This window comes from Patiria miniata, unplaced genomic scaffold (genome assembly GCF_015706575.1).
Source record: "Patiria miniata isolate m_02_andy unplaced genomic scaffold, ASM1570657v1 HiC_scaffold_4, whole genome shotgun sequence".
Lineage (NCBI taxonomy): Eukaryota > Metazoa > Echinodermata > Asteroidea > Valvatida > Asterinidae > Patiria > Patiria miniata.
In genome coordinates, this window is record NW_024037071.1 from 11,600,536 (window position 1) to 11,622,997 (window position 22,462).

At 41.5% G+C, this 22,462-nt stretch overlaps 1 protein-coding gene across 1 annotated transcript; it reads right to left on the bottom strand.

The window, feature by feature from the left end:
* Window positions 1-11,041: 11,041 nt before the first annotated feature.
* On the bottom strand, window positions 11,042-22,143 carry LOC119739626 (metabotropic glutamate receptor 5-like). Its single transcript, XM_038214615.1, has 2 exons — window positions 20,094-22,143; window positions 11,042-11,635 (listed from the first exon to the last, which is right to left on the bottom strand). The coding sequence occupies exons 1-2, from the start codon at window positions 22,101-22,103 to the stop codon at window positions 11,123-11,125; spliced, it is 2,523 nt and encodes an 840-aa protein (XP_038070543.1). The 5' UTR covers window positions 22,104-22,143; the 3' UTR covers window positions 11,042-11,122.
* Between the last annotated feature and the right edge of the window lie 319 nt (window positions 22,144-22,462).

Below are 22,462 nucleotides of genomic sequence, written 5' to 3' on the forward strand. Positions count from 1 at the left end.
ACTTTTCTAAACACTTTCTTGCTATCAGTTTGTAAACATGTTTAAATACTTAACATGTTTGGAGTAAGGATGGATAGTGCTTAGCAATTGAACATTGATGTTTAGGAATTGAACAGATAATGCTTAGCTATTAAACATGTTTAAAAGTGATAGCGAGATTGCGTTCAATTGCTACACAGTTTATAGAGTGTTGTCTTTGTCCCTGTCGGAATTAACGAGCTAAATCGCGTAAGAAGCACTTAACACTGACCACTGGCTCACATCACCAAAATTTCTGAAACGTTGGGGTTTGTCAGCACATTTTATACCAACCAGTGGTAGGCCTATCCACTTCATCGAATACGGGATGTCAAAAAAATCTGCTTCGAGTAAAAACACCCTTCTTTTTTTTCTTTTCTTTTTAACACGAATAATCTATTATTTATGCACGCATGCGCATAACGCAACTTGAGGCGGAATTGAATTTCAGCGCATTGGTATAGTCATGGGAGCACGAAAATATTGGTCTTATTGTTAGAATTTGGCGATTTTGTTGTTCCAACGGTGGAAACCTCCAGAATTAACAACAGTGTTCATGTACGGCTAGCATGGATGAAGAGAGGAACGAAAATGAAGGAGAGAATGACGGATACATGTATGTTTTGCTCCTTTGTTACCGCAAACAGTGAAAATAACATTGATCTCGATGCTGGGAATGATATAGTAACTCATCCGCGGTTGCTGAAACTAAATCCATAATTAGCCGTAACGCAACGGTGTTGCTATCTACGGTTGCGTTAATATCCCCCACCCCACCCCACACCACCCACCCCACACCACCCCTCCCCACCCCACCCCACCCCAGGCCCACGATCCACCACATCGCACCACGATTACCACACCGCACCACGCCCCACTCCACCCCCTCTTTTCGAAGTTGGCACAGCCAGTGTGTACCCTGCTCCTCTCTAGTAAAAACTGTTGCGACGCCGATAAGAGTATTTTTTGAAGAAAAAAAAGGGTGGGGGACCGCCATATAAAAAAAATAATGAAAATGGTTAACAATCTGCTAGAATTTTACTAAATCAAAGTTCGTTCTGTAGCCTAGACGAAAAATGTATTTACATATCACACTGTCATTAAGTAATCCGACGACGTTTCACGAGAGAGTTGCACAAAGCAGGAAAATCCATGTCAACCAGTTTGTTGCTTTCAGAAGTTGCCACAGCCGGTAATTGAGCCATTTACAATACATTCGGCATATTACAGAAAGTGTGGATTGATACTTCCAATGAGACACAATCAAATGATATACAAGTCACATTTTGTGCAGGCAATATTTTATTTCACAATTAGGTTTCCAAGACAATTTACAACCATACTTTGTACAATCAAATTTAAAAGTACGTATATAGGAGCATTTGCGTTTTGTGCATCTTTTCGTTTGAATAAATTGCATGACAACTATAACCAGTGAAATCTTGAGTGGCTACTATACATTTTGTTATGGTAACGGGATTACATTGCTAATACAAGTAACAACAACCTTCTGTGATTGTCTTCTTCCCAACAACACCATTTCAGGCGGAAACATTTTACAGGGTATTTGGTACTTCACTTAAAGCATGAATGTTCTCATTAAGTCGGTAGGTTCATTTCCGGGTAATCAACCAATGTTCCTACGTGCCTTGCAATATACATATAACACTGACAAGTACATCTGCATCGTAAACATTTATACAAAGATACTACATATCTGTCTGTCAGGAATGTAGTTTCACATTGTTATCCACATTGTGAATATCATTTTCACAAAAACAACTGTATTTTAACCACTTTAATTTTAACAGCAATCGTGATCTACCAGTGATGTAGTGCCTTGATGCTGGGCCTTGGCCTTAAGGCTGCCTTAAGGCTGGATTTTAGGGCCTTGGCCTTGGCCTCGAGGCTTGAGGGCAAAAGCCTTGGCCTTGGCCTTGGCCTTGAGGGTTCAGGGCCTTGCAATTTTGAGTCAAGGCTCTTCAAGGCCCATAGAATTTTGCATATTCCAGATAAATCTGTTCAAAATTTTGCTGTTACCATTTTAATCGTATTACCATGGAGGAGGGAAGCACCCTATAGATTTGTGTGTTGGGCACACTTCCACTTTTGTAGCATCACATTTTGTTACCATTGTAGTAGATTTGATGCAACAATATTCCATACACTTGTGGGGCTAATGAGATGATCACTTTAATTGCATATAACTATGGAATAGATCTGATTGGTTGTATATGTCTCCCTGATAAGTGCTAAAGATTTGCATGTATCTGTTTTAGATAATGCTGATATTTCTGACCATGTTGGGCCAGCAAATACAAATTTCCCAAATCAGTTTCTTGGATCCCCCTTTTGTTACACTTGGGAGAATTGTGTGTCAATATACAAGTAAATCATTATTTTGTTTAGTTAAACCATATTGAAGACCTGAACTTATACTTTAATAGATACAGTGCAGTCATAAAACGGTGTAGGCCTATGCGAGCATGTTGATTGCAATTAAAGAAATGTTGTTCTTCGTAACGAGCAATTCGTGATGATAATGGCGGATCCAGGGGGGCCAAAAGGGGCCATGCCCCCCCCCCCCCAAAAAAAACATGACGTCGTTATAAAGGCAGGCAATGAGTACACCACCATCTTTTCCTCAAAAAACATCGGTTAAAATGGTCAGAAATTGCCTCAAATCGCACCACAAGAGCATCTCGAATCCAACAATTTTTCGGGGCCCTTAAGCGGGCCCCGAAGCCCAAGCCGTAATTTTTTGACCCACTTTTTTGGGTGGACCAAAATTTCTTTGCCCCCCCCCCCACATTGTGTTCTGGATCCGCCCTTGCGTGATGATGTGTCACTCATGTGACTATAATTAGTTCTATATCAGTGGTCATTTCATAAACAGGGCCTTGGCCTTGGCCTTGGCCTTGAGGGTTAAGCCTTGGCCTTGGCCTCGAGGCTTGAGGGTTAAAGCCTTGGCCTTGGCCTTGGCCTTGGCCTTGAGGGTCAAAGCCTTGGCCTTGGCCTTGGCCTTGAGGGTCAAAGCCTTTGCTCCAACACTGTGATCTACACACTTTAGATAAATCCATTTTGATGAGTGGGAAACGGTGATGTGTAAAGTCCGAAAACAAATACTTCGTGGAAAGTTTCAAGTGAGCTGACTGGCCGTCTACTGAGGGGGTATTAGGCCTATATTACAGGATTTTTCCACATTGTGTGTGCAATTTCCCACATCGGGGGAAAACACTACAAAGTAAAACAATGATACCACAAGGAGAAAGGAAATCAAATTTCAAGTTTCGAAGACCGAACACTCATCGGGGGGGGGGGGGTCATCTTGATGATTCTAAAAACAGGAGGTCATAACTTACGCCAAATGTATATGCAACAAGGAATTAGCTTCATGCTATTTTTGCTCCCACAAAATATATTTGATTTGACCACATGCACAGAGAATTGCCTGACATACAGGGTGAGTCAAAAAAGCGAAACCCAAATGTCGGGACCATTGTTTTAGTGAAGTTCTGCATGTAGCACTGTCAAAATCTAGGATATAAAAGCCCAATTCATAAGCTTTCTTTTAGTACGAGAATCATTCAAATCACTTATGTACTTTTATAGAAGACAAATCACATGGATGTGTGTGAATTGTGTTCGTTTTGCTGAAAGAACGCACACCACTTTTGTAATTCGTGGAAAGAACTATTAAAGGTGTAAAGAAATTAAGAATGGTTCGAAAACAATGAAGAATACATGAAAAAATCACGAGTTTGTCCTTCCGAGATTTAATTTAAAAAATACATTTTCCTGTTTCCAAAACCGGCCACAAAAAACACCAATTTTTACTTTATGACGTCATAAAGCACAGATTGCTGCCTTGCTCCCAGCATACCAAGGTCCGGAAATTGTAGGTTGTTTTGCAGATTAGGTGAAACGGGGCCGTATCATAAGTCCGACGCCTCATAGGTCCGACTCCTCATAAGTCCGAAATTTCAGGCTTATGAGGCGTCGGACTTATGAGGCATAACATTTATTTATTCCGCCTCATAGCTCCGACGCCTCATAAGTCCGACAACGGAAAAACGAGGCGTTTAATTTGTCGGACTTACGAGGTGTCGGAGCTATGAGGCGTCGAACCTATGAGGCGTCGGACTTACGAGGCGTCAGACCTATGAGGCGTCGGACTTATGGGCCTTTATTTGGTTGGGGGATTCGATTTTGTCGGACTTATGAAGCGTCGGACCTACGAGGCGTCGGACTTATGAGCGGACCCCGGTGAAACACAAGTGAGTTGCACTTTTTACTGACCTTCTACACGGTTCCCCACTGAAAAGCAATCACACGTCATTTACAATTAACTACGAAAGCCTATCTAGTCTTCGAGGGATGCCTGCCCATTGCATCGCAGTTCATTTTGTCAACGGCTGCAAACCACTGATGCAAACTCAGCAGGAGCGACAAATGCGACAAAAACTGATGAGGTCCGATGGCGCACCCAGGATTTGGCTGGGGGGGGGGGGCTCCATTTTTTTCAAAAAAATGTTGCCCAAATTTTTGGCCGCAGAAAAAATATTGGAGTTTTTTCGGGGGGGGTGGACTATTTTGACTTTGGTGGCGCCACCTACACCCCTATTGTACTACTCGAAATAGGCCACATGCATAATCACCAAAGTAAAATCGTGGGACTAAAAAAAAAAAAATGGGTGCGCCATTGATGATGCCCACGGTTTCAATGTAAATTTGATATATTGCCGTGATTTGATTGTATTTTGTTTTCAACAATTCCCCCCCCCCCCAAAAAAAGAGTTTACGCATCCGAGAAAGTTCCAGACCTGACCTTACTCATTGTCTGTAAAACTGTAATAGACAAAATTTCCAGGGCAATTTCATCTTCCCTTTATATATCACACGCACACACCGAGGGCGATGCTCATTTCTTGCGACTGTGAAATTGATGTAGGCTCATGATAGTTTTTTTCTCGACCTATTTCGTCCAATTAACACCAAATTGTAACGCAGGGTTTTCGCACGACCGAAATTATTGTGATATACTCTGCCGAGACCGTGCACAACAATACGCACGACCAGTATCCAATTTCGCCTGCTGGGTTTTCAATGCGTTTTATACAGTAGTGCAACTTATGGGCAAGTTTGATTGTTTTCTATACAACTTAAACAAACGTCAGTTTGAATTCCAATCACATCACCGAAGATGCATGGAACATGTGCATAATATTTGTGATTTGTTTTCGCTTGAAGCAATATAATTGCTCAACATCGTGGGCAGGATGCTTGGCAACTAATATGCAGTGAATACAACATAGTCATGTATCTTGAAAACAAGGCAAGCCCATGCACAATTGTTTGGTCTCTAAGTGGAGTCCGTTGCTAGGGCTTGCAATTCAAAAGATGCTCTTTCATATTTTGAGTCGCACTCTCTCGTGTGCACCTGGGACGTGATTTTTTTCTTTAACCAGTTTGTTTACGTGACGATGGGGTCCCGGTTGATGGCGGTAATATTAAATTGTAAAACGTGTGCCCGGGGCACACCTCTTTTTTTTGGATCACAATTTCTTTGAAAACACAAATGACTGTTTTATTTTGTTATATTCTGTACATTTCAGGCGCAATTATGTCACAGGATATTTAGTGCCAGCCATATTTTCACATTGAGGAAGATTTTATCAAATCAAACAGAGATCAGTAGCAAACTAGCTATATGCCGACAGGGAACCGCCGGGCAACCAAACATGTAAGCATCTTCTGCATGTTACTTGGCCCACATTTAACAGTTAATGCCAACACTTTTAAACAAATAATATTTCAAGAGATAAACATGCAGTGCAGAAGACAATCGTTTGCTAAAAATTGGCATCACGTGACCACAACATCACTTGGTTTATAGATTAATATCAACAGTAGATTAAGACTCACAAAGCGCACGTCTGTGACACGTTCATAATTATGTTACATCACAAACTTACATTATGTAGTTGTCATAAACTCTGTGGAGTAAAGAGGAGCAGTATAGGCGTGATGTGCGACATCATTACATCTTCATGGCACGTGCTCTTGGAAACTATATGTGGTTAATGTTGCAAACGGTTGTTTGTTGGTTTTCTTATGAGAAATGTCTCTTTCACTTCAATCTAATTATGCATTTCAGAATCTACGCGAAGCATGCATGCCTGCAGAAAATTAAAACCATGCCCCGGTACTATACAGTCGTAAATGAGTCTAGGGCATAGTTTCAATTGAACCGTATTAGTCTTTGACTTTACAAAGATATTATCTTTCCAAATTGCATCGGCCAAGGCGTCTGAGAGACATTGGGAAATTGCTTTACAGTTTTAAATAATTGCAGTCCTGTATCTTTGTATGCTGTCATCTTTTCGTTGGGTGAAAAATGATTAAGTATCCCATAAACCACGTGAAGCGCATTCACCGTAGTGAAATACTTCTGCACACGCCAAGCATATAGTTAAGTTCATATATCTTATGAACTAACAGAAAAATAATTTAAAAACTAGAGGTTCGCGTTTGTTGTTACAAACGCAGAGTGGTCGGGCAGGCACTTTTTTTCATTAAACACTGCCGAGTTAAGTTATGAATATTTTTATGTAAGAACGAAGGATCAAAAGTTAAATCCTTTACAGTACAATCATTTTTTTTGTGTGATAAAATTCAGTAAACATTCTATGTACACAATTAAGTTATTTCTGGCTTGATGACGTAATTATTCAAAAACGAAAAGTGAATACTGATTTATAGTTCGGAGTGGATACATGTTCATTGTGCGGAAGTTAAATAATATATGAAAATATGAAAAATGTAAGTGTATGTATTCATAACATCTAACTTCCAGTTTGATAACGTCACAGTATTTGGAAGCATGCAAAAAGTGGACATTGTAATGGATATCGTTATTTGGGCTACGAAGATATTCGACATGGATCGAATGATATACATGTAAAATAGACTTAAAATGCGGGTCATTTTCAAATTCTCATAGAAGTAACTTCCGGTCTGATGACGTCATGAATTTGAAACCTTGCTAAGTTATCTGTGGTTACTCAAAAAATATCAAGGGGCGGTTTGATAAAAATTTAAAAGCGGATGGTTTTCAAATTAAAGAAAGCAAACACTGTTTTATGTGTCGCTAGGGGGCGCCCTTTCGAAAGATGACGTCATCACACTGCGTTTGAGTCTGGCATTCCTCACTAAACACTTTCATAATTTATATGAGTGTAGTAAAATGATTCCGCTTTTGAGTTATATTCGGTTTTTATTGCACTTCCGGTAACACCAGTACCGGAAGTGAAGGTCAAGCGGTTTTGTGTCCATGTACAAGAAATGTTACTCCAGGCATAGTCTACAGCCTCACGAAAAAACGAACACGATAATCTATTTAGTTCAAAAGATATAGCGTAAACTATTTTGTCAAAATTTGCCCTTAAATCGCTTGTAATTTGATACCCGATGACGTCATGCTGACGTAAAAAATGTATAACATCTTCGTAACATGGTACAAGTTCACACAAGGTTTTGTGATTGTACCGTAAACCGTTCGGAAGAAATTTTGCTTTGTTTTTATTTCAGGCTAACGTCTTCATTTTGAATTCATCTAACTTTGACCTTCCGGTAGACCCGGAAGTAAAGGTCAAGTGAGTTTACGTACACGACAAAAAAATGTTGAGCAATTAATGGTCTATCTCATTACAGAATACAAACCTCATTGATTATTTAGTTCAAGAGTTATAAGTGAAAGTAATTGGTCACTTTTCCACCTAAAATCGCTTGTAATTTGACACCCGATGACGTAATCATGACGTCGGAGTAATATGCACCACTAAGGATGAGGGTCGATATATATTGAAAGTTACACGTTCCTATCATATACCGTTTAGGAGAAAAGCCGCGGAGAAGTATTGTCCGGAAAAAAAAAGATTTACCAGAACAATAACAGAGAGTGGTCGGGTTGTGCCCGACCACTCAAAGAAAGAAAGATTAATCGTAACAGATCCAAAGAGTGGTCGGGTTGTGCCCGACCACTCAATAATGACATAAGTACATTTCATAAGTAAAGCCTATAGTTTCCACAGCGACGTTAAGCTTACGCAGACTACGCGGACAGTGCACGGAATCGTCGACGAAGTTGAACCGGGATGAACTTTACCGATCGTCTGCGAGATAGTTTGCGTCTGTCTGGGTTGTAGGTGACATTTACGGATGAAATGCTTCCATATGTCTGCGTTGCAGTTTGGGTCTTGTTTGCGTTGCTTTCGGCGTTTCTTATGTCGATCATGATGGAAACTATAGGCTTCAGATATAAACATCACATCGCTTTATACGAAAAACTAATCACCGAATTCCAGGCGTATTAGAAGAAAACAACTGATTTGTTTTCCGATTCATTGCCTCATAGTCCTGCAAATTGCCTAGTTTGATTGTCTTCCATACCCAGAATGCAAAACTGTACTGTTTTATTTGAATTACAAAATAAATTTACAATGAAAAGTACCTTCATTCTAAAAAAAAAAAATTAGTTGCTCCTTTTCCCCAAACTGTTAAGCGAAGGAAAAAGTCTACCTGATGACCCAGTCAACACAGCGTTCTGAATCCCAAGGCCCTCGTACCCAGGGGAGGACATGGTGAGGGGTGCGCAAGATGCGCACGCATCCCCGGAAATTAACAACAGGTACCGGCACTCCGTGTTACCATTCCTTTCCGCAACTGTGTATTTACTTTCACAACAGTTACCTGTAACTATTCACAATATTTTTCCCAACGTGTACCTGGTAACAGTTGAAATATTGATCGTCCACAACCAATTTCACCTCAATTCGGTGGTCCAAAGCGCGGAGAATCGGCTTTAAGCGTGGGTATACGTTTTTGTATGTTTACGTAAATGTTTAACTAGCGCCTCCAGAGTCAGATAGCGACCACACCCAATCGGAGGGATTGTATTCAGTCCGCATTAAGTTTTAGCTCGCAACGACAACAGTTATTCGTTTGTAGTTTTGGATGGATGTTTCAAAATTTGAGTGCGATTTCATGTTCTTACTGCTCACTGGTTATCAGCCTTTCTGTAGTAACGCTTTACGCGGAACCATGGCGTTATACATGTAGTGACGTCAGTACTTGCCAATTGGCTATAATCCTTCATGTTGAATAGTTTCTCATTATAATGAAGGACCATGTAACGGGAATTACATTTATAAAGGATTAGTTGTGCATTGAGAGATTGTTAAAAAAATCTCGCACAAATATTCCCAATGTGACTTTCAAACAGTCGTTTTGACCAAACGAGAAAGTGGATAACACCATTGAATAAGACTAGACTTGCGTGATGATTCCTTGCAGGGAGTGTTCCCCATAGACTGGGGCTGTAGGTGTATCAAGATAGAAAATGTGCGTTTGCTCATGTTGTGTTTTACACCAAAAAAAGGCTCTTTTCCTATCTGAAATTATCGTGCGACAATATGCATTGTTATACCTCTGTCTTGAATACTGTATTTTCATTGGCCTAGAACGATCACGTGTTATGTTTATAAAACGTCATGGCACACTCCCTGTGAGGTAATCACGTTAAGTGATAGGGAGTGTGCTATGACTTTGCACGTAGGTACGTACGGTGTGAAACACTTGTATCGTTGGTATAACATACCCAGGCTATTTGTTATCATGTTTTCACACATGAGTGGGAGCAGCGAACTAGCAGACGATCAGCTGTTTTGAGTTGACGTTCGATTGTCATGATTGTTGTGTTTACTGCTATTTGATTTCGTGATTTTTACATCAAAATTTTAAAAAAAATCCAAGACAGAGGTATAACAAAATTGTTGACTGGTGTGATGTGGGATATGACGTTTTGACCACCCTCGGGCGCATAGCACACGAGGCGAATATGCACCCCGCCTCGAGTGCTGAAAACGTCATATCCCACATCACTCCTGTCAAAAATTGTTAAATGGACAATCTAAACGTTTGGGCCAATTACAGGGAATTTTAAGCAACACAATTCGTTTTGCAAATTGCGCTAAGCAATTTTCAGCTAAAACTAGCAACATAGTTATCACATTGAAATTTGGCTGACAGCCTCTTTAATATTTCTTGCGCACATCATTCGAATTTTGTGCTGAGCAGCTCAATGAAATCGTTCCCCGGCAATGGCGTAACCTATAGGTTGGTAGGGGGGGGGGGGGGGGGGGGGGGGGTAAGGGGGGATCCCCCAATATTTTCACGAGTGCCCTTTTTAGACGTCAAGCAAACTTCAACAGCGTCGGCAAAATCATCCTGCTTTCGCCAAAATTCGCGCGTCCGTCTACAAATATGCCGTGATAAAGCACGTCACTACAGTGCCCATGATCGTCCCCTTTGAGCAGCGTCCATACCAGGCGCGGTTCTACGGGGGGGGGGCGGGGGGGGGGGGGGGAGGGGGCTAGGGGGCTTTAGACGCCCCCCCCAAAAAAAAGTTGTTCTAGCCCCCCCCCCCCCTAAAAAAAATATTCCAGAAAAAATGGCAGTAGCAAATGTTAGAAGTTGATGTGACTTGCGAACGGTGTCCCCCTCCCAAAAAAATTGTGAAAAAGGGGAATTTGTACACTATTGGGTACTATAAGTGCATGATTGTAGGATTTGATCAGCGCTCCCCACTGAAAGATGGTACGCCCCCCCCCCCCCCCCCCCCCCCCCGGCCCACACCCAGCAGTTGATTTTCGGAGGCCTTAGTTTCCGGAGGGAAAAAACGGTCTACATTTCAGCACGCCTCCCTGCGAAAATTTCTGAAGAAGAAAATAAAAACATACATGAAGAAGATCTGCATCCCCGTCCCCCCCCCCCCCCCCCCCCCCCCCCCCATCCCGCTTTTTGATTTTACGGAGGCAGGGTGAAAAAAATCCTGTCTACCTTTTAGAAGCAAATTTATTTTCACCCTTTCCCTTCAATTCAAAGTGGTCTAGCAACACTCCTGCCAATGTGCCCTTTTTACCTGTAACCCCCCCCCCCCCCAAAAAAAATCTAAATGAACTTGCTAAGCGCATAGCTGCCGGGACCAAGTTTCACATTGTGACCAAGTTTTCCTACACGTCGCGCGCACGGGGTAAACTTTTTTTCAGGTATTGACGGATGGCAAGCCTTGGCTCTGCTCACCCAAAGTGCTGGGCCCGGGTAGCGGGTGGACTCTAGTAGAATTCTCTCCGGTCGTTGAGTTGCTGCAACGGAGAAGAACCACATCCTTGACGAAGCGAGCGGCGTAGAGCTTTGGCAAGTATACGCAGACTAGCGTCAGGTAGGCATTGAGCAGCACGGCCATACAGAGTGTAGCCACCTTCTGTAGGACAATGGTAGCCGTGGCATAGACAGGCACAGCGGCCAGGCACAGCACCAGGGTGGAATAGACGCTGACTGCGATGAACTTGGACTCGTTGTAGTTGCTGGGTACCTTACGGGTCTTGAAGGCGTAGTAGCAGCAGGCCAGGATCAGCAGCAGGTTGTACATGCACGAGGCGACGAAGCCGCTCCGGAACAGGCAGTAGATCTCCATGTAATTGCAGAACTTCTCTGGCATTAGGAGCTGGGGTTTGCTGAGGTTGCCTGTGATGCCGGATACACCAACAATCACCACCTGCATTATGGAGAAAAAAACACGGCAACTCAGATCATGGCTAAAATGTTCACCAGTGAAGACCCTTCAAGCAATATGGTTTAAAACTCCAAAAGATCTCTTTAATTGTAAAGCATATGGGACCTTAAAGAAGTCCTGTTTGACACTGAAGGAAGATACGATTTCATATCAATCGAAAGGATTTGACTACATTGTTTTCTGTACTTTAATTCAATGTTAAATTTCCATCATGTACCTTAATCATTATTATTTTTGGTATTGGCAAAAAATCACGTCCGGCGAAGAGAAATTTGAGATGTGTCTCGACGTTCACTGTAAACAGATCTAGAGACATTAAAATACGGTGCACTGAACTGTAGTCATTGGAAAATCGTTAAGTAATCATTGATGTGTCATTTCGACACAAGCGGACAACCCATTTACAAAATAAATGCCTATGTTTGCGGTGACCTTTCAGTTATTCTGCGACATAGCTGTAACGAGTCACTGTGACTCGAGTCGAGTCGAGTCATTTTAAAGAAGTGACTCGAGTAGAATCGAGTCAGTAGGCAAGAAGGTCGAGTCGAGTCGAGTCAAGTATTTAGATCGAGTCAATTCGAGTCACAAATATAAAACACTATACAATAAATAAACCAAAGAGAGAAAGTAATTTGCTTTGCTTTTTTGATTTTACATTCCGGCTACTACATGTGGTGACACCACATTTGACTCAATGAAAATAAAAACGGGGTGCAAGGTGATGGCCATTCAACTAATGTACGTATATGTATACATTATTCGCGAACATTCTAACGTCACGTGAACAAAAACCGGCACCGGCGCAAGTCATTGCAAATATTTTTTGCAAAGTTTTGCTTTTACTTTTGGGACTCGAGTCTTATAAGCCTTCCTCAAGTCGAGTCGAGTCATTCTGATGAGGTACTCGAGTCGAGTCGAGTCATTTGCTCGCAGTGACTCGAGTCGAGTCGAGTCATTTGCCCTTAGGGACTCGAGTCGAGTCGAGTCACTAAACATTGTGACTCGAGTTGGAGTCGAGTCGAGTCATCGACTCGAGTCATTACAACTCTGTTCTGTGAAGTGACGACCTTTCCTTCTTGCATCGCTAGTGTCACTAATGGGTCATTCCATGTCAGACCAACGCACTTTTTTACCTCATGTCTTCCGATTTTGATAAAAATTGCTGTGCTTGTAGGTCCTAATGAGCAATGAATACACACCAATTTTTAGCCCGATCCGACCTATTATGTGGTCAGGGCAGAAGCCACAAAAAATTGGCATTTTTAGAGTAAAATACCACCCTTTTGGTATAAATATGTCAAAACTATGGCAATTTTCATCGAATATATATGAATTTGGTATTAAAATAATGAGGATTGCATGCTCAAAGCACTTCTTTTGTCAAAATTAAATTTTGTGAAAAGTAGGTCACATGACCTGTAATATGCTATCGTGACCTTTGACCCATTTTTGGTAATAATGTATCATTCCGAAAATCAACGAAATAAAAATAACTTGCTAGAGCATGTCTCTCTCTATCAGAATCTACTAAAAATCAGTTGGGGTCTTCAAAATTTACAACTTTATGACTATTTTTGTACAGTTGGTAGGTTACAAATGAGTCAATTTATAGACTTTACATAAGAAATACACCAACACAACTTACTATTCTGTTTCTAAAGTTACTGAAATATATCTTGGTTGTGAATTTCTCATTCTGAGGGCTGATGAGGTCTAACCAGACTCAGTGTGTAAATTATCAGCAGTGGCGCACCCAGGATTTGGCTTTTGGTGGGGGGGGGGGGGCGGGGGGTCATAAATCGTTTTTTGTTCAAATTTCTGTAAAAGATTGGACCAACAAAAACTAGCCTAAAATCAAACAAACAAATTGACAACGTGGGGGGGGGGGGGTGTTTCAAGCCCCCCCCCCCCCTTCCACTGATAATTAGTTATCCCACGAGCGCGCTTGGAATATGAAATAATGCAATGCTGCTGTGACCCATATGCCACTCGATGCACTACATAATTCCGTGTTATTATAACCAATTTATCTTCAAGCAAACTTGATATCAAATGCATACACGCGGTGAAGATGCACGTGCATACATGTAGTGTATTGGTCCGTTCTGCAGGAAATAACACAACATATGTACACGTACATTTTTAATATCTGGGGTGCAATATAGCTGTGCAATATTATATAAAATCACACAGTTGTTGCTATAGATGGACTAATCAGGGTCTAGGATTCAAGTTTGCTTGAAGATAATACTTAATATTACAATCAAAGTTACCTTACTCATTCATCACTGTGCTTCTTGAACTTTAATGACTCTCACAGACTTGGCATTTTGTTCCTTTGAGATGAATTTTACCTGGACGTGAGTCCGCTGTACTGGGTGAAGGCCTGGTTACTGTTAGTAGTTAGCACACTTGCGAGTCCAGATATTCTGATTAGACAGTTTCTTTGGAATCAGAAGGTGGAATTTTGTTTTTCCTGGCTTTGTACTTTATACATAAAAATCTAGATTAATTTTAGTAACTTAAGAAACAGAATAGTAAGTTGTGTTGGTGTATTTCTTATGTAAAGTCTATAAATTGACTCATTTGTAACCTACCAACTGTACAAAAGTAGTCATAAAGTTGTAAATTTTGAAGACCCCAACTGATTTTTAGTAGATTCTGATAGAGAGAGACATGCTCTAGCATGTTATTTTTATTTCGTTGATTTTCGGAATGATACATTATTACAAAAATTGGGTCAAAGGTCACGATAGCATATTAAAGGTCACGTGACCCACTTTTCACAAAATTTAATTTTGACAAAAGAAGTGATTTGAGCATGCAATCCTCATTATTTTAATACCAAATTCACATATATTTGATGAAAATTGCCATAGTTTTGACATATTTATACCAAAAGGGTGGTATTTTACTCTAAAAATGCCATTTTTTTGTGGCTTCTGCCTTGACCACATGGTAGGTCAGATCGGGCTAAAAATTGGTGTGTATTCATTGCTCGTTAGGACCTACAAGCACAGCAATTTTTATTAAAATCGGAAGACATGAGGTAAAAAAGTGCGTTGGTCTGACATGGAATGACCCTAATATAAAACGGTATTTCATTTGAAAAGGTGTAAGACAGAGTCTTCATGCTTTTGTGTGTTCGGTTTACGAAAATTATGTAAAATAAAATGATTCAATGTTATAAAAATATTATACCAAATCTGAACGTCATACTTGTTAATGAGCATTGTCACGTGTTTTCATTTCTTGTGAAATTAACTTTGAATTTGTGCAGGTCCTACTTAAAGGCAATTTTTAATACTATATTCATTTTTATACCGTATTTTCCATGGCGTAAAGTTCAGGTGATGGGCTGAAAATTATTTGAAAATGACTATAAATAGGCCTACCTATAACATAACCAAAAAGGGAGTTGGTCGAGCATAATAATAACTTTGCCTTCCACCTCTATGACCGGGGTTTGAATCCGACCACGACTCACATGTGGATTAGATTTTAGATCACTTAATGATTCCAGGAATTTTCAATCCACATCGAACATGTTTCATCGTTTCTATTTCTAGGTATTTTTAACCCTTGGTTAAAAAAGTGAACATAATTATGGTTACACTAACTAAATTCAGCTGACATTGACCTCACATAGGCCTACGAGTACAAGTTGCTAATAATGTAAAATATATTCCGAGGCTCTGAGTATCTCTCTATCCTGTTAAACGGTGCGGACGACATTGATCTCAGACATGCTTTAGCATAAGATCAGGACAACCAAACATCAACGAAGCTGACGGCACAAGCTGCAGATATTGCATGGTGATCAACTTCGACATAAAAACAGCGAACATGGATATCTGATGTAATGTACCTAGCTGTCAACAACAGGTCACAGAGTTCATCGCACTGACATCACTGCAGATTGTAGACCGAAAGGCCAGACAAAAGAAGTTATTGCTAGGATTGCCAAGTCAACTGCTGCTATGGCAAGACTAAAGCTTGTTGACGATACCGCAAAATCGTAGTTTCGACCAAGCTTAGCTCCCTCTCTGGTTTTATCTGTGTTCGTTTATACGCTGCAAAATCGCTGAGATAGAAAATTGCATCGCTGCATTCGATTGGAAATCTACAGGAAGCTGTTGAAAATCCACTTGTCATTCCACGCAACAAATGACACAGAGTTCGTCACGACAGTGCATGCCTTGCCCTCATCAAGAAGAACAATCCACAAAGTGTTGGACATCGAGCAAATGGATCCAAGACAAACATCATTCTACAAGGGGTGAGGGACGCCGGAAGTTCAGTTGTTTGAGGTACTTGCTGGTGCAATAATACGAAAGACGGTATGGGATGGGCCCCATACAAGCTTTTACCTACGGCCGATGACAACTAATAAATTACGTTTATTGAGGTTACAGCCCGATAGTCCGAAGGTTCGATAGTCAGAAAGTTATTCAGTCCGAAGGGTCATTAGTCCGAAGGTTCGTTCGTCCGAAGGTTCAATAGTCCGACGATTCGATAATCCGGAGGTTCGATAGTCCGAAGGGCCCATTAGTCCGAAAATAGAATAAGGTTAATTAATCCAAAGGTTCGTTAGTCCAAATAGACGATAGGGTTCGATAGTCCGATCGACAGTAGGTTCGATAGTCCGAATGGGCAATACGGTTCGTCAGTATGACACTTCTGACTATCTGACCTTACTGTTGATTCGGACTATCGGACCTTATTGTCGATTCGGACTATCGGACCTTATTGTCGATTCGGAATAATGAACCTTCGGACTATTGCATCAAAATAATGTTCGGATTAACGAATCTTATTCCAGTTTCGGACTAACGAACCCCCTCTTATGGAAATTTTGTGCATTCGGACTATCGAGCCTTCGGACTAAAGAACCTTCGGACTATCGGGCCGTCGGACTATCGGGCGGCCCCCGTTTATTGATACTATTGACCCTGAAGCTTTGTCCATATTTCAAACTGCGGAAACACCAACATTATTATATCAAAAATAGCAAACAAAACGGTCGTGCTCCCGTCCATTACCAATGCACCATTGATGTTGTACTTCTTATAACCAAGTTAGACGCATGCACGCATAAAATATTATACATGTATATTATAGGTTTTGCCGGCCAAATTTCAGAGGACAAAAACGTGTTCATTTTTATCAAAAGTTTCGTAATTCAAGATCGAATAGTGATTCTTTTCGATATTGAATCCAATTTATTTTCGTACAAACATGGTTTTGCTCTAATATTATTCAAGTTCGTTATGGTCATTCTCTCCAGTTTATATGTTTTCAAGATTGCATTCTTAATTTCATTTCCTGCCATATTTTGCAGTTAGTAATGGAATTGCTCCAGGGCAACCAGTCTCCACATTCCGAGTAAGAGGGATCAGTCTACCGCGGTATGTCCCTTCAAAAAAGGTGAACTATGGGCCCATTGAAAAATAACTAAGGAACGAGTTCCAATCATAAGAAGCAATCAGTCATATTATTTAGAATTATTAAACGTGGTCCAGTCAGGGCAACGCAAGGGTGTAGCTCCCATCTTCTGACGGGGGAGGCGGGGCAGTGGCCACACAGCGCCAGAAATATTGTAGTCTTACGTACCGTTGGTTCTGATCATTGCTGATGAGTGATGACAAGAAACGATACGTCCTCTTTCTTGCAAGAAGGCATATACATTTTGGCAGTAATTTACTGGGAGAGAAGTGGTCGAGCCCAATCCCATGATCTCAAATATTTTGGAATTGACTTTGTTCTTCCGCCTATTTTTTCAATTTGTGTGATTTGTTTACGAAAACCATTTATTTCTATTTTGAGCCCAAACAAAAAAAAAGCCTAATACTTCAATTTAATTGAAAAACCTTTGCATTGATAGAAAAATACACAATTTATTTTCGGGATGAATTTGGCACGAGGAGAGCAGTTCACAGGCGTGACATGAATAACAAACGTTACCTGAGGTTAAGTATTGACATGATAGAGTGCGACGCCTTCACGTTCAAAATGGCCACTGTTCAGATAATATCAATTTTGCTGAAGGCCTTCAACAAACATGTCACGAGGCGCCCAAGGGTTCACAAGTACTTGCTCTCATAAACAAGGTCAAAACAATCTGATTTAAGCGATCTCTAAATCTTCAAACGTAGCTTGAAATCACGCACCTTTTATAGGGCAAAACAATCGTGCTCAGTGTAATGTTTAGCATGACACTAAAAACAAACTATTGACAAATATTACGTATTTCGAATTATAACTCCACTTAAGTTCTTTTAATTTCGGGGGGAAACATCTCCGTAATTATTACCATTAGATTTTATACCGACATGTTTTCCAAGTTTTCCTTACTTAAACACTCATTTTGTTTCTCGAAGCTAGGACGAACCAGAATGATACATTCGCGAATTATACTGGACCAAATATGAAATATCTTGATGTAAATTCGAAATCGGAAATAACACTTGGGCCATCAGCCTTGGGGTTTGGTCGTTATCAAATGACGGGAATAATGGTCATTGTGATTTTTGGCAAGGTATGCACCCCTGTAGTTGGAAAATATGTGATAGCATTACAGCGGTGGCAGCTTTTTGGGTGCTATCACTTGTTTAAAAAAAAATGGCAGCCAAAACATGCTTGTACCATATATAATTAATCCAGTTCAAGGATATTGGTGGTCATTTTCGAACAAAAAAAATAAGTGATAACATCCATAAAATGCCACCGCTCACACTTCAAAGCTATCACACACCTTTCAATTCTAGATGTGCATACCTTGCCAAAAATCGCTATGAACATTGCTCTTTTCGATCATTTGATACCGCTGGCCCCATTTTTGGACCGAAGCTGATAGCCTAAATGAAGCCTAACGGCGTCCTGGAAAGAAATTTAAACATCGTTTAATGGAATTTGATACGAGCGTTATAGTAACTGGGAACATCTATATTAGCGCTCGCTCAAAATCTCATGGATAAATTGCATCTCATTAAAAAGTTCCTGCCGAGCCATCTATGAAAATGATCTGCCATGAATCATTTGACAATCTTTAATGGCCGTTATTTGCCACGATAAATTGCTCAGCGAAGTATCGGATGCCATCCATTACACTTGATCGGTGGTGATGCCACGCTTCGTCGATTCCATGTTTTATACTGATCAATCTACATGGAGCTCAAGCATGGTTGAAAAAGGGATAGTTGCGTATATAATACATGTGTATAAGCATGAAAAAACACATGCTTTATACTTTGTGAATCTCGTACCGACTTCTTACCACTCGAACACCGATATAGCTAGTACAAGCACTGTCTTGTTGAATGGAATTTCTTCGTAATGTGAATTCGAATGTAAATTCAATATTTGGTTTTGCACTTCTATACTTGAATCAGCTTGTGTTGTGTATATACATGTAGTACTTGTATTTGTATATATATATTAATGTTCGTCGTACGTTTCAAAAATTCACTTTTCCTTATAAGGTTACCTTTACTGAACATTATTCATTGTAACATATGTTGGTCCCAATGGAAACCAGGTTTAAAACTGTTTGGGTATACCGTGGGTAAAGAAATGGAATAAATAAATAAAGTAAACATACCTTCGTAAGCACATTGCATACTTAATGATGTCTAAGAGCTTACGGGCAACAAAAATAACATGCTCACACGTGTGGGACTCGAACCAACGACCACATGCTTTGAACAGACGTCCTATCACGTCTGGAAGAAATGCCATCCTACGAAAGTGCTTGCTTGCGATACCCGCTGCTGTGCAAGACTCGCATCACTTGTGATTTCTTCTCGCAAGCCATGATGATGGGCAGCACTGAGAAAACTACCGTGTTTATGAAGTAAAGTCGGTGAATGGAAAACCTCAATATTGATAATATACACCTGTATAAAATGTGCTGGAATATATGTAAGAACATTCGGCAATGATGCAGTACGCAATCTGTGCAGTTGTTAAGAAAGATAAGTATGAAACCCGTCCAAAATCAATAAAGAAAACAAGATTTGTGAATGATTTATCGGGAATTTCTTATTAGCATACGATGCCTCATTTTCTGATTGACCCCTGTTTGCAAGCGATCTCATCTTGTTGATTTTACTTGGGTCAGATGACCAAATATTGAATGTTTAAATTTGTCGTTGCCAAAATAAGCCATGCATGTGTAGCCAAACAGAAAAGTTTATTCGGTTCTTAATTGGTAGTGCATGCAGCTACATTCTCTGGTATTGTCAATTTATTGTTTTTGGTTTATTTGAAGCAATAACAGCATAGTGTGAAAGTTAAAAAGTTAAAAATCATTCGCGCTAATTTCCCCCTCGGAGAAAAGAATTTCGGACGAATATTTGGATTAGCTTGTTGTTTGTCCTTATCTATTAATGGCTCGCTTTTTAAAATATATTTGCATGCTATTTGCCCTAACTAAAAATACCTGGATTGCAGTAAGCAGGACGACCAGCAGAACTTGGTCTCTGGGCCGGACAAAACGGGGAGGTTTTGTGGACTTCTTTCCCGCCTGGAAAATCCGGCAAATCCGGTTGACCTTCAGCAGAGTGGGAGCGTAGGTCAGCGTGAAGCCAAGGGACACCATAGCCTCACCCACTGCACAGGACGCCTCGGTTGGGTAGTCCAGGAACGGGAAGATGGTCAGGTAGGCTAGGAGGGTCCCAAGAAGGGTGACAAGACTAACCTCACGGCCAGTGGCCTTGATCAGAGGATGTTTACGGAAGATGAACATGCCGGTCAGGCTCACTAGGGCCAGCAAGACTCCCAGTCCACATAGGATCAGCAGGACTAGGATGATAGGATTCTTTAGATTGATAATAGTTGGGACGATGGGCTGACAGGTCGTGAAGTCCTCGCTGGGCCAGAAGTGGCTAGGACAAGGTATGCACTCGTTGTTAACCGCTTTCTCGTTCGGGACGCACTGACGACACGTCCAGCAGCATTTCTCCTCCTCTGGGACCTCAATGTAACCCGGTTGACATTCGTCTCGACAAACTGAGATCGGTGCTTTGGGTTTTATCCCCGGCCACTCGATCCTCTTGTCGTCAATTTTCAGGGAGTGTTGTTCAAAATGAGAGTCCCAGTGCCCGATGTCGTGCCAAACGATTTCCCCTTGCTGGTCTACCCCGACTGAACTGAGAAGATACGCGCCCGCTGGGTCCCCGTCCGAATCAAAATGAAACTCACCGTCCGGTCCTTGAAAGGTCACATTGCGGAGATATGGCAACAGGTCCCTACCAGTGACATTACGTGCCGTCAGAGTCACGCAATTGACCGTCATTTCAGGACACAGGTCACGCAGCATGTCGTCCAACGCGTAAGCAAAGGCATACACCGATTTGTAAATCGGCATCCAGGTTCCCGTGAATGAGATTGGACATGTAGAGATGTCTGAGCAGTTTTTGGCCGTCATCCATGTCTCTCTGAAAGCAGCAAACCAAGGGCTTAGCCCACTCTGCTTCAACACATCACTGAAGTACTCCTGAATCGCGGGAATTTTCTGGAAATCAAGCTTCACTTTAATACTGCCTTGAATCATACTTAGGATGTCGTATTGATGCAAATCTTGTCCGAAGGCATCACTGCAAAGCAGGGTCCGCTTTTCGCCAGGGTGTTCATTGTGGTATATCTGCAAAGCGGTGTACATGCCAACAAACTCGCCGAACATCACCAAAACTTTCGCGCGATGATGTGTAGTGATTTTCTGAACAATTTCTTGGATTTCAGAGGGGGCAGCGTTCTCTCTTACCACGATAGAAAACGCAATGCAGACTCCCTCTTTGTCTGCTAATGACAACAGCTCTTGAGTGCCAAGGATACCGTAAGTATTCAGCGAGTAGATCAGACCGACGTAGATCCAGTTGTAACGGACTAGGATGTCCATGATTGCCCTGGCTTGAAACCTGTCTGGTGGCACTGTACGCAGAAAGTACGGGAATCGATCTTTGTCGCTCAGCTCGTCACTGGTAGCGGAGTAAGAGATCATGGGCACACCGTACAGGTTGATGGGTTTGGCTGCTGCCAGACTGGAAGCACTCTGTGCAGTGCCGATGATTCCGATCAAATTACCGGTAGCTGGTGGTCGGTGACGTCCCGTCACTCGGAAAACTGGGTCATCATGGGAGTAGCTACTCAAAAGAGACAGAACGGATAACAGTGTCATGTCTTCGTTGTAACATGTCTCCCTGATGTCGAACCCCAGCGTCAGGTTTGGTAGCAGGTCTGATCGCTCGTTCACCTGACGAACAGTGAACACAATCGTCTCGGCAGCCTCCACCGATGTCCGCCCCAACGGCCCCTGACAGGATGAACCAAAGTGGAACGGGACCATCCCGCCCAGGGTAACGTCACCTTCCACGGTGAAGTTAACCAGAACCGGCGGTGGAACCTGTCCAGTAGCGCAAAGTACGAGTCCGGCAAACGCAAACACAAACATTTTGCGGCACGTTTTCACAATGACGGTGTAACAACGATCTCCACCGTACGACGATACGCATCGTTTCTGACTCAAAAACAGAATAATCCGTCTATATATCTCCAGCAAGTATAGGCTGTGTCGTTATTATCATAATATAGGCCTAGCAATGCGAGATTGAAAGAAGGCGGAGTCAAGAATCTTAACATCTTGAATTTTGTACCGTTTCGGTGTATGCCATGGAACACAATGCACAAATCAAAACGAACAAGATGTGACGGCTTGGGTGGACGTACGTATGTATGCATGGCACTGCAAAGCAAAATCATTTTCAATCGCGCCTATTCCTTTTAACCGCAATCGAATTAAACACCCCTTCT